The sequence below is a fragment of the Grammomys surdaster genome, unplaced genomic scaffold (genome assembly GCF_004785775.1).
Source record: "Grammomys surdaster isolate TR1022 unplaced genomic scaffold, NIH_TR_1.0 125742, whole genome shotgun sequence".
NCBI lineage: Eukaryota > Metazoa > Chordata > Mammalia > Rodentia > Muridae > Grammomys > Grammomys surdaster.
In genome coordinates, this window is record NW_021620574.1 from 1,419,451 (window position 1) to 1,431,909 (window position 12,459).

Here is a 12,459-nt window from a genome sequence, read left to right on the forward strand (position 1 = left end):
GCCCTGGCTGTCGTGAAACTCACTCTGTCGGATCAGGCTGGCCTCAGACTCTGAGATATGCCTGTCTCTGCCTCTAGAGTGCTGGAATTAAATCCGTGCTTCAGAGGCCTAGAATCTTTTTAACAAAACCTCCAGCTCAAAGCCACGTGTAGTAGTGTACCCCTTTCATCCAGTACTGGGGAGGAGGAGGCGGCAAGTGGATCCTTGTGAGTTTGAAGCCAGCATGGTCTACAGAAAGAGCTCTAGTCCAGCCCTGTTAGACCAGTAAGACCCTGTCTCAAAAACAAACACTGCAGCCCAACCACAACAAATATTTTCCTTTTCGTTTTGTATTTTCACAACAGGTGTTTTCCATCTGAGACTCACAGCTTCTTTGGCTAGGCAACAAGTACCTCTAGGACCCCGAGTTCCTTTCTCTTTCTTTATGAATGAACAGGCTCAGGTCTACGCATGTGCAGCTCCCAAAGATCCCGCTCCACGTGAGGCCCACCCTTCCCTCCTGTGTGTGACTCCGCCCTCCTCTAGTCTAATAGACCAATGGGGGGCAGCATGTGGGGCGGAGTCGGGAGCCGCCCGGCTAGGTATCCCGCTCCTCTTGTACCCCTCCCCTGCCCTCCGCGCCGGGCTCCCCTGCGTACAGTCGCTGTATTGTGATCACGTGGGCTGCCCGGGGCGCGCGGCTTGTTTTGGTTTTCCTTGGGCTTTCCCTGCGTAGCTTCTGTGAGCCACTGTCCTTCCCCGGGTCCACCTCGGCCTGCACCTCGGCTGATCTTCGAGCTCCTTCGGCCCGCACTCTTAAGAGCCCCGCGGGGCGGCGTCCTGTCATGCCGCTGGTGCGCTACAGGAAGGTAGCCATCCTGGGGTACCGCTCTGTAGGTGAGTCCCCGCCCTCCCGAGAGCACCATTGCTTTGTGGCCAGAAGAGGCGCGCTGTCGCGGAAATGTGACACGAGGACCCAATGTGGCCTGGGAAGAAGTCGGGTTTGCTGCCAGGAGATGGAAGGGTGGAGGGATGCTGGAAGAGGACCGCGCAAGGGTTAAAGTGTACTGGGCTGTGGTAGCACCAGTAGTCCCCGTGTTGCTCTGGGAGCGGGGGCGGGATCAGTATTTGAAGTCATGGTGGAGATCTGCGTGGGGTAGACAGTCACAAGTGTCCTAGCCTGATGCACTAGATCCTGGGGGAATCTTTTCCAAAGGGTGAGATGGAGTGGGGCTGGAAAGGGCTTCCTGCAGCGTCACTGAATGCATCCAGTAGCCAAAACGCGGCGGAGTCTACGCGTAAGGATGGTGGTAATAAAAGACCAAGGGAAGGCGTTGTTTTGGGGCTCCCACAGACTGGGAAGCTCATTTGGGGTGCCCTTTGGTCCTGGCCACAGTCCAAAAAAAGGGAAAAGATGTGAATATGGATGGATGATTGTATTACAACAATCTCTGGTCCTTAAAGGGAAGACATCTTTGGCACATCAATTTGTGGAAGGCGAGTTCCTGGAAGGCTACGATCCTACAGTGGAGAATAGTGAGTAGTAGCCCCCCCCCCCTTTTTTTTCTGGAGGCAGAGTTTCTTTGTGTAGCCTAGGCTATCCTAGAACTAGCTCTGTAGACCAGGTTGGCTTCGAATTTAGAGATCCACCTGCTTCTTCTGCCTGTAGAATACGGGATTAAAGGCACGTGCCGCTACTGCCTAGCATGAGTAATTTTTTTTCGTGTGAAGGAGATGGAACCTAGACAGATTGGGCGCCCTCTCTAACTCCATAATTTGAGATTTCTTTGTTTGTTGCCAAGAGGATGGTTATTTATTTCTATGTTCCTCTAGTCAGTTCTGGGAATCCTGGTCTGTGTCTAGAGAGTGGAGTTTGCAAGGTTCTAGTCCAGAATAGTGTAGATCAGTGGTTCCCAATCTGTGGGGTGAGACCCCATTTGCAACCCTGTACCTCCAAAAATATGTACATTACGATTCACAACGATGGCAAAATCATAGTTATGAAGTAGCGACATAAATAATTTTATGGTTGAGGGTCACCATGACACAAGGAAGTGTTTTATAGGGTGACAGTATTAAGAGGGTTGAGAACGACAGGTGTTGGTGAAGGCAGTAAGTCTGCGTGTGTCTCTCCTGGGGTCAGGAATATATAGGAACATACATCACTGCCACTACAAAGCACCTTACAGGCAAGAAGCTCTTTGTTTGTTTCTTTTTCCAGCTTACAGCAAGACAGTGACTCTTGGCAAAGATGAGTTTCACCTACATCTAGTGGACACAGCAGGGCAGGTACCAGTTGTGGTAGGGTGTCCAAATGTTACAGTTCAGCCCTATATAAAGTTTGGGGGTGTGTGTGGCTCCTATGGACATAGTATGAAAAGGAAAGGCTTTAGTTGTTAGCAGTTTGCAAGGCTGAGTGGAGCTACTTCATAAAAACTTGTTTAATGGAAGAGACCAGGGCAGGAAATGTCCCAGGGAGGGTCACTCTTATACTATGCTACCAGCTTATGCCGTTTGAAGGCATGGGTGTAAAAACACGTGTTTTTATTTGCTGCTAGGATGAGTACAGTATTCTGCCCTATTCGCTCTTCATCGGGGTCCATGGTTACGTGCTTGTATACTCGGTCACCTCCCTGCGCAGGTATGTGACTGAGATTTTGAGTGGGGGCTTGTCAAGACTGAACAGTCATCCTAGAACTAAAACCATAGCTCTGTTTCTTATGTCTGAAGCTTCCAAGTCGTTAAGAACCTGTACCAAAAGCTACATGAAGGCCATGGTAAAACTCGGTAAGTGACCCTAGGACATAGTGACATGAGGGTGTGGAAGAAAGCAGAAGGGTGGACTGTTCAAGGAGGCTAGACATAGATCATGGCTGACTTGTTTGGGGAGTCATCTACCCTTGATGGAGTTGGAGCAGTTGGGGTCCATGGAGGATGGGGACAGGAATCTGACAAGCATAACTGCAGTAACTGCTTTTTCATCCCAGGCTGCCGGTGCTACTTGTGGGGAACAAGGCAGATCTCTCTCCAGAGAGGTGGGTAATACCCTGCTGCTTAGGTAAGGGAAAGTGATGATCTGGTCCAGGGAGCAATCAAGCTGTAGTCCTTCCCAGCTCTGCTGTTTGACTGAAGCAATTTTACATCTTGATTTCTTTGAGACAGGATCTTTACCACATAGGTCAGGCTGTCCTTGAGCTCCCGATCTTCTAGCTTCTAAATAGTGCTCACTGAGAATGTAGCAGTGGGTCACCACGCCTAGCTGGTTTTCCCTTGCTTTTTTTTTTTTTTTTTTTTTTGTTTTTTCGAGACAGGGTTTCTCTACATAGCCCTGCCTGTCCTGGAACTCACTCAGTAGACCAGGCTGGCCTTGAACTCAGAAATGCGCCTGCCTCTGCATTCCAAGTGCTGGGATTAAAGGGGTGCGCCACCACTGCCCGGCTTCCCTTGCTTTTCATCCTTACTTTGAAGGTCACCTAAGGATAATCCTATCATAATCTATATTTCAGTCGTACATTTACATATCATGTTTCTGTTCACATATATTTTCTCTTTCTTCGTTCACCTCCTCAAAGGGGATGGGGTAGGGGATGTGAATCATCAGAAGGCATCCAAGCCCTAAAGATCTTTCAGAGAACTTGCTGATGTTTCTGTCTGCCGTCTATCTTTATATGTTCTAAATCTGCTTCCAGAGAGGTGCAGGCAGTTGAAGGGAAGAAGCTGGCAGAGTCCTGGGGTGCAACGTTTATGGAGTCATCTGCTCGGGATAATCAGGTGCTGAACATAAAGATTAGACTCTGTTTCGTACCCAGCTGTGTCTTCCTTACACACTGCTAGGCGGTCGGGATAGTTGAGAAAGTGCTGTCTTTGCCTCGGGGACGGCTCTGAACCAACTGATTGACCGCTGATCTCATTCCTTGTAGCTAACTCAAGACATCTTCATCAAAGTCATCCAGGAAATTGCTCGTGTGGAGAATTCTTACAGACGACAGGACCGCCAATGCTATCTCATGTGAACTCTTAGCATGGAATAACTGCTCTGTTTCGGCCGTAGGCATTGTCCAGCCTGCAGCGGTGGGGCAGACCCTCAGGACTTAACTGCTACAGTTGCCAACTATGTCCCTAGTCCACTGGGCACAAGTATGGCACCCTCATTTTTGCACACTCATCCCAGGTTCTGGTAGCCTGGATGTTAATGTTTACAAAGGAGCAAGAGGTCTCAGGGACACTTCTTTTTTTTTTTTGTTTTTTCGAGACAGGGTTTCTCTGTGTAGCCCTGGCTGTCCTGGAACTCACTCTGTAGACCAGGCTGGCCTCGAACTCAGAAATCCGCCTGCCTCTGCCTCCCAAGTGCTGGGAGTGTCCCGGCACTCAGGGACACTTCTAACTCCTTGTTTTTCTAAATGAATTTTTAGTCTATACAGTTGGGATATGAGTCTTGGGCATTGATTACCCAGGACTCCTGGGTAGATTTTGGGCATTGGTTGGGAAAGGGTGTTGGTTGCTTGGCAGTTCTGAAGTAGAGCTGTCTGCTGGGGTAACAATGTATATTTCCAAATAAACTGAGAAGTCTTGTGTTGTTGACTTTTTTGTGTCTAGGGAGAGCTGAGGACTGGTGACTTCAGTATGTAGTATGGATTTGTCTTATTCCTCACTAAGGACCCTGTCCTAAGACTGAACTGCTCTACTTTTTCATCTATTTTGATGTTTCTTTTTGCTTGTTTTTGTTTTGGTGTTTTTTTGTTTTTTGTTTACTTTAAATTCTGTTGGGCTGCCCCACCCATTTAAGTTTATGGGCGTCGAGGCTCCCTTAACTGCAGATGTACCGCCCTCTAGTGGCCAGTTGCTATATGCTGACTAGCCCTTGCCCTGGGACCATGACATTTGCTGTGTCCCCTTGTTTCTAATGACATCAAGGAGAGTAGAGGCAGAGACTAGAAGTGTGTGATAACCTAAGAAAAGTGAGAAAAGAAAGAATGTGCTTGGTGCACATGTGCTCTGGCAACCCGGACGTCCCTAAACCCCCTTTTTCTTACCCCCTAGCCCATCCCTCCCTGGAGTTTCTCTGTGTAGTCCTGGCTATCCTGGAACTTGGAGCCTCATGCACTGCTTGCTAAGAGCCTTTTTCCCTTTTGAGCAGACATTTTTTCCCCCTTTATCCATCTGGTCATGTTTTTTTGTTTGTTTTTCGAGACGGGTTTTTCTGTGTAGCCCTGGCTGTCCTGGAACTCTGTAGACCAGACTGGCCTTGAACTCAGAAATCCGCCTGCCTCTGCCTCCCAAGTGCTGGGATTAAAGGCGTGAGCCACCACTGCCCGGCTTGGTCATGTTTTTGTGCCTTGCACACCTTTGGAGTAGTGCTATATTTTTTAGGCGTTATAGATTTTTGTCCTTTCAGAGTCTGCTACAGTAGGATGGCTGTTTGCTAGTAAGGGGTAGGGCTTCTTTACTTTTTTTTTTTTTTTTTTTTTTTTTTTTGGTTTTTCGAGACAGGGTTTCTCTGTATAGCCCGGGCTGTCCTGGAACTCACTCTGTAGACCAGGCTGGCCTCGAACTCAGAAATCCGCCTGCCTCTGCCTCCCGAGTGCTGGGATTAAAGGCGTGCGCCACCACCAGTAAAGGCTGCTTCTTTACTTTTTAAATTATGTGTTTGCATGTGAATACAGGTACCTGAGGTAGCCAGAGGCATCAGATTCCTTGAAGGTGTAGGTACAGGTGGTTATAAGTCACTGAACATGGGTACTGGACACTGTACGTGGGTCCTAGGCACAAGCAGTGTGTATTAGTTGCTGAGCTGTCTCTCCAGCCCTTAACTGTCTGCCTTGACAAGTCACCAATTCATCCTCAAAGAGAGTTGTAAGAGCCTCTGCTGACTGGGAGAAGCTGAAGTGCCTAAGTTCCCATTTGTGAAGTATGGTTGAATAGGCTTCAGAAGCTGGGTGTTGTGGCATACACACACACACACCCTATAATCCTAGAGTTTGAAGGCTGAGGCAGGAGGCCATCCTGAGCTGTATATAAAGAGGTTACATGCCGGGCGGTGGTGGCGCATGCCTTTAATCCCAGCACTTGGGAGGCAGAGGCAGGCGGATTTCTGAATTCGAGAGTTCGAGGCTAGCCTGGTCTACAGAGTGAGTTCCAGGACAGCCAGGACTACACAGAGAAACCCTGTTTCGAAAAACCAAACCAAAAAAAAAAAAAAATAAAGAGGTTACATGCTAGCCAAATATTCTACCACTGAGCTGTAGCTCCAGTCCTTTTATAAAAATTGTGTGTGTGTGCGAGTGTGTGTATGTGTGTGAGAGATAACATGCAAATGAAAGTTAGAAGGCAACTTGCAAGAGTTGATTCTCCTACATTGTGGGTCCTGGGGCTCAGACTCAGATCTTCAGGTCTGGCAGCAGGTGTCTTTTATTCATTGAGCCATCTTGTCAGCCCTTTAGAGACTTCTTTTTGATTTTGTTTGTTTGTTTTTAGATTTATTTATTTAATGTATATGAGTACACTGTAGCTGTCGTCAGACACACCAGAAGAGGGCATCGGATCCCATTACAGATGGTTGTGAGCCACCGTGTGGGTGCTGGGAATTGAACTCAGGACCTCTGGAAGAGCAGCCAGTGCTCTTAACCACTGAGCCATCTCTCCAGCTCCAGACTTACTAATTTCCTGTCTTTCAGTGTTTTGCCTGCATGCTTGTCTGCACCACGGGTGGGTGGGCCTTGTGCCTATAGAGTCCTTTATCCATCTGATCATCTTTGTGCCTTGCACACCTTTGGAATTGTGCTATATGTTTTAGGTGTTAAAGAAGAAATCAGAAGAGTGTATCATATCCCTTGGAACTAGAGATATAGGTAGTTGAGAACCAGCACGTTGGTACAGGGAATGAAACCCAGGTCCTCCAGAGGAACAAGTACTCATGAACTCTTGAGCCATCTCTTCAGTCATAAATATTGTTTTTTTTTTTTTTTGGAGATTTATTTTTAGCTAGGTAGTGATGGCACATGCTTTTAATACCAGCACTTGGGAGGCAGAGGCAGGGGGATCTCTTGAGTTTGAGGCCAGTCTGGTCTACAGAGGGAGTTTCAGGACAGCCAGGGATACACAGAGAAAACCTGTCTTGAATAAACAAAATAAAGATTTTTTTTTTCCATGAATGGGTATCTTAGTGTCTTGCCTACTGTACATCTAAGCAGCACATGTGAGCAGTGTCCCCGAGGAGGGCATCAGAGCTCTTAGAAATGAAGTTAGGGATGGTTGTGAGCCACCAAGTAGGGTCTGGGGACCAAACCTAGGTCTGGTGGAAGATCAACCAGGGAGTGTTCTTAGCCACAGAACGATTGTCCCAGCCTCTGAATGTACTGAAATAGGGTCTAAGTTGCCCAGGCAGGCCTTGAGTTTGCTAATCCTGGTTTCTCCTTCCCGGTAGCTGGAAGCATTACAGATTCCAGATTGTGAATCACAGATTGTGAAAGACAAGCATGGTGTTTCTTTTGAAAATTTTTGTTGTTCTTTTGATGAGTGTGTGTGTGTGTGTGTGTAACAGGTGTGCTGTGATGCAGGTGTGGAGGTTAGAGGACAACTTTGAGGAATTGGTTCTCTATATCCATTCTGTGGGTCCTGGGGGGTCAAACTCATGAGTTGTGGTAGCAAACTACCTACAGAGCTACCTCGGCTCAGAGGGGGACTTTGAAGTCCTCAGCATCCTCTGGCCTTCACATCCCAAGTGCTAAGTCACAGGACTGCAGTACCAAACTCGGCTTAAGAGCTTGTATTAAAAAGATTCTTGGAGTTCAGTGGTTAATGTGGGGGCTGGAGAGATGGCTCAGCGGTTAAGAGAGCCGGGCGTTCTTCTAGAGGTCCCGAGTTCAATTCCCAGCAACCACATGGTGGCTTACAACCATCTGTAATGGTATCTAATATCTTCTTCTGGCATGTAGTGCACATGCAGAGAGAACATCATGTACACAAAATAAATAAAATCTTTTTTTTTCCCCAAGGGGAGGGGGTTTATTCAAGAGATAGGGAAGAGGAGAGAGAGAGAGCAGAGAGGAGTAGAGGAGTGGAGGCCGGCCATGACCACGTGGAGAGAGGGGGAAGGGAAGGGGGGAAGGGCAAGGGGACAGAGAGAAGCTAGAGGCAAGAGAGTAAGAGCAAAATAAATAAAATCTTAAAAGAAAAGAGTGCTTAATGCTTTTGAGGAGGACCGAGCTTTGGTTCCCAGCATCCACATAGTGGCTCACAACCACCTGTAACTCCAGTTCTAAGGGCTCCGATGCCCTGTTCTGATGCCTGGAGTTTCTATATAGTATGTCTATATCGTACATATAAGTTCACAGAGCTACACAAAAATACACATCTATTATAAACAAAACTTTTAAGTCTGTCTAAAAAGGATTAAATTGGGAAATAAAGGGCCAGGTGTGGTACATGTCTTTAGTTCTGGCTCTCAGGAGGGAGGCGACATGGGATCTTCTCTTGAGAGGTAGCCTTGTCTACATGTCAGATTACAGGTCAGTGTTACATAAGACCATGCAGCCGCCCCTCCCCCATGAGAATTGAGGTAATATACCCAATGATAAGGATAGCCCATCAGAGATTAATTACTATTACCTTCTAGTGGGGTTCTGCTTTTTATTTTTGGGTACTGGCAGTGGGAAGGTGCCTTCCACTTTTCAATTCCGAGTTAAACTTGTACTATAGTTGAGATAGTTATGGGGGTCACCTAAAGTTTCTTTTTTAGAAATTTTGTTGAAATTGGCTTCAGTGATGAGATTACAAGCCTCCATGCTATGTATAGATAGCAGGACATGTTTACTATTGATCTCTCCTACAACCATGGCCAGATCCACACTGTCCAATATAGAAGATCACACGTGGTTCAGTCTAACATAGTTATAATTACGTTACTGAGTTGCACCACCTACATTTCAAAGTACTCAACAGCTACATGTATCTAATGGCTATGATCCCATGGATACAACACATTTCCAACAGAATGAACCGCCCATCCTGTACCTTTCCCAGGAAAGTAGCCTCAGATCTAATTTGCCAGCTTCTTTCCGCTCTTTTCTCTTAAATCTTTTTAATTTCATTTATTTTATCGTGTGTGTTTGTGTGCAGGGGCATCCTGGACCTGTGAAGGTCAGAGAGTAACTTAGATTCAGTGCTCTCCTTCCACCATGTGGGCCAGAGGGATGGAACCAGGTCTTAGGCTTGACAGGCCATCTTAACAGACCCTTAAATCTGCCCTTTTCTTTTTTTAAACTATGGGGAAAATGTTCCCTTTGGTTTGCATTATGAGTTAACTTCTCATAGTGATTCCTTGGGCGATTTCCTCGTTTAGCCTCATCCTTTTCACCTGTAATATGGAGATAATTCCGTAACGTTGGTAAGGAAAAAAAAAGGGGATATAAAGTATTGAGTACACGGTTAATTTGTCTCAACCTGCTTACTCCATGCATACTGTCTATGCAGAACGGTAATTCTAGTCTTCCTTTCTTCCAGACTTGGAGTGTGGGAGCTTGACAGGGTCTTATTCAGATTAATAATATCCCAACCAAGTAGCAGACAATTTAGCTTAGTTTAAGGAAGAAGGAGGAGGAGGAAAAGGAGGACGAGGAGAAGGAGGAGGAGGACGAGGAGAAGGAGGAGGAGGAAGAAGAGAAGGAGGAGAAGAAGAAGAAGAATTAGAAGAATAATTCTTCTAATTATTATTAGAAGACAGGTTTTAGATTTTCGGGAAAATTAAATATGGGGTGGGGACACTCTACATTGATGTTTTGGTAGGGAAGTGGTTGTTTGGGCATCGTGAGAACACCGACAATACTTTTGCACCAAAGGGTCTTGGAGTTACAAGACCTGAGAGTCGTCCAGCTTTCTTCCGGCCCCCAAACGTGGCAAGAACCCACCCTTTGCAGCGCCAGGCACCGTGCCTCACTTTCTCCATTTGCGGACTCCAGTTCCCAGGATGCAGAGCTGCGGCCAACCTCCGGGCTCTCTTTTCACCCCCCACCCCCCTTTGGCAAAGATTGTCCCCAGCCAAAGCAAGGAGTTCCAAGGGTCAGTTACTTTAGGGAACAGGATTGAAAAGTGGCCAGAATCCTAGCTTTACCACTCAGAAGGTAAAGGAGGCAGCTCCTGGGCCGCGGCGAAGAAGAGGGGGGCTTTATTCCCACGTGTCTGCCCGGCCGCCAGCCTGGCGCAGTCGGGGTTAATCTGCGGCGGAGGGATCCCGGAGCGTGTGCGTAGAACTGCAGAGTCACAGCCTTTCCTCCAAGAGGGCTGTACCCCTCCGCCGCCCCGATCCAACACAAAATAGGGCCTCCTCTTCTCTTTTCTCCCCTTCTTGAGTGGGGTTCCCCAGGCAAAAGGGGCCCCTGGATCTCGCGCCGGACGCTCCACGAGTCTCTACGACCGCTGCCCCGATCCCAGGCGACGACAGAGCCTCTTCGCAGGAACCACCCTACCGGCCGAGCAGGAGGCGGAGGGGGGAGGCGGAGCGGCGCCGCGCTGCACTACTTTCCTCTCCGGTTGCAAATGGCTGCCTCGTTCCCCACTTTCCGCTCAGTTTCCTGACCCCCCGGCGCCGGGAGCCGGGGTTGGACCATGCACCTCTAGACCCCCCGGGATCAGAGCTTGCCGGGGGTCTAGGGGGTGCTGCGGACCTCAGCCGGCCAGGCCGGGGGCGGGGCAGCTCCCGAGGCCAGAGGGGAAGGGAGGCGAGCGCTGGGCCTGGAGCGGCCGGAGGGGAGCGGGCAGAGGGCTCGCACCGCCCGCCCCTTCCTCTTCCTCGCCCACCAACCCTCCTCCCTTCCCCGGGGGGAGCAGAAGGTGGGGGGCTCGAAGCCGCCGAGGGGGGACGCTCGGGGTCGCGGAGCCCGGCGCTGGGTGTGTGTCAGGTTCGGCCCCGCCGGCTCCGCGTCGCCGTAGCTCGCGCGGCCCCGGGGCGCCGGCCGGGCGGGGAGAGGGGCTCGGCGCGGCTGCGAGGGGCTCACGTTCCATCCGGGCCCGGCGCGCGGCGCGGCGCGGCATTCCTTCCGGGCTGCTGGGGAGGCGCCTCGACGTTCCATCTGGAGAGCCTCGACGTTCCGCCCGAGCCCGGCGCGGGCGGCCGGGGCGCTGGCCGGGCCCTAGGACTGAGAGGCCGCCCCGCGACGCGGATGCGGAGCCTGCTCGCCCAAAATCAAAGCCACCGGTGCTCTCTTTGTGTCCGCTCGGGATTCGCCGCCCTGGGGCTGTTCATGGAAACCTAAACTGCTGGAACCTGAGGCAGAGAACCCCTCTTGGATTCTTGCTTTTTTTTTTTTTTTTTTCCCCCGGGGGAAGGGTGACCACTCCGACCTGGATTTACCGTTCTTGGCCTCCCTAAGCCCCCCCGAGTGGGGGGCGGCTGTGCTCGCTCTGGCGGTTGGAGGTCGGGGAGCGGCCCGGGCTCTGGCCATGTTCTCGGATGAGGATTTCTGGATCGCCCTGTGAAGAGGTGAGTGAAGTCCGCCCGGCCTGGGCCCAGAAAGGGTTGGACTGGGGGCACAGCCAGATGGACTATCTTGGCCAGTGCTGGCCTTTAGGTTGGAGAAAGGGGTGCCAGAGCTGAGAAGGGTTCCTTTGGCAGGGTCTGTCAAGGGAATCTGAGCCAGTTGCCACGGCAGAACGGAGGCCTGGTTTCTTGGGGTGTGCCTCTTTAAAGATTGGGGGTTCGGGGAACTACAGGAGTTTGGGAACATGTCCAGATAGCCTCTCTGCCTGTTTATTTTTGTGTTGAGGGAGTTCGACCAAACTAAGACCCAGGCCCTGATGCCAACACCAATCCCAGGCTGCTGTCCCCCACCCCCACCCCCACCCCCACCCCCACCCCCAGGGTTCCTTGGGACAGAGCAACTTGGTGGGTGGGGGGTGCCACTGCCAGGTCGGACTTTAATGTTTTTCCTACTTACCCAAGCACCCAAAACAATCTGTAGGAAACTCAAGGAACCCTGGGTCCTTCATCAGGGGGAGGGTGGGTGGAAACTGGTTACAAGAGGGGAGCTGGGGCAAGAGTGAGGTGGGGCTGTTGCAGCTCTGCCCCTGCTGTTCAACTTAACTACCTCTGCCTGGCAAAGTGACCCCAGCAAGGCCTAGTGGTGTCTTAGCCTGCATTGCTTCCCCTCCTCTTGGGATGGACATAATCTCCGAGGGGATTATAGAGGAGGCCGTTGAGATCTGTTCTCTACGAATGTGGGCTGCAAAAAAATGGCTTTTGTCTCTTGCTTTCTCTGGGCCTAGTGTAGAGTTAGCTGCCCATGAGTCCCTGGCCAATCCTGAAAGCCCCCGCCAGACCTCTACAATGCTTTTCTGGCTTCCGAATGGTAAATAGTTTTCAGGTGCTGCCCCAGCCCTGCCGAATAGGGTCACTTGTACCTCTTTGATGGGCAAATGACTTTATTTGTGCTCTTTTCTGCTGGAAGCCAGTGTTTCCAGCCCTGGTAGGAGGTGCTGGGTAGAAGG

The 12,459-nt window shown here is 50.0% G+C and overlaps 2 protein-coding genes across 11 annotated transcripts in view; both read left to right on the top strand.

Moving 5' to 3' along the window:
• The first annotated feature begins 646 nt into the window (after nt 1–646).
• Rhebl1 (RHEB like 1) lies at nt 647–4,197 on the top strand. The gene is made up of 8 exons (XM_028788323.1): nt 647–876; nt 1,444–1,515; nt 2,201–2,268; nt 2,538–2,620; nt 2,710–2,766; nt 2,967–3,014; nt 3,669–3,750; nt 3,900–4,197. Exons 1-8 carry the CDS (start codon nt 825–827, stop codon nt 3,990–3,992), a joined length of 555 nt encoding a protein of 184 aa, XP_028644156.1. The 5' UTR covers nt 647–824; the 3' UTR covers nt 3,993–4,197.
• Nucleotides 4,198–11,350: 7,153 nt separating this feature from the next.
• Kmt2d (lysine methyltransferase 2D) overlaps nt 11,351–12,459 on the top strand; it is a 37,878-nt gene continuing 36,769 nt past the window's right edge. For 7 of the 10 annotated variants that reach the window (XM_028788327.1, XM_028788333.1, XM_028788331.1 and 4 more), the window contains exon 1: nt 11,351–11,455. The gene's annotated coding sequence lies outside the window, so the exon portion shown is untranslated. The remainder of the gene's footprint in view (nt 11,456–12,459) is intronic. The other 3 variants (XM_028788335.1, XM_028788336.1, XM_028788337.1) reach the window with 1 other exon arrangement.

Excerpts from the sequence above, each read along its gene's own strand:
- Rhebl1 (XM_028788323.1), top strand. The coding sequence starts at position 825 with ATGCCGCTGGTGCGCTACAGGAAGGTAGCCATCCTGGGGTACCGCTCT. Across the intron at positions 2,621-2,709 it reads TCGGTCACCTCCCTGCGCAG|CTTCCAAGTCGTTAAGAACC; the intron begins GTATGTGACTGA and ends TTATGTCTGAAG. Across the intron at positions 2,767-2,966 it reads GAAGGCCATGGTAAAACTCG|GCTGCCGGTGCTACTTGTGG; the intron begins GTAAGTGACCCT and ends TTTTCATCCCAG.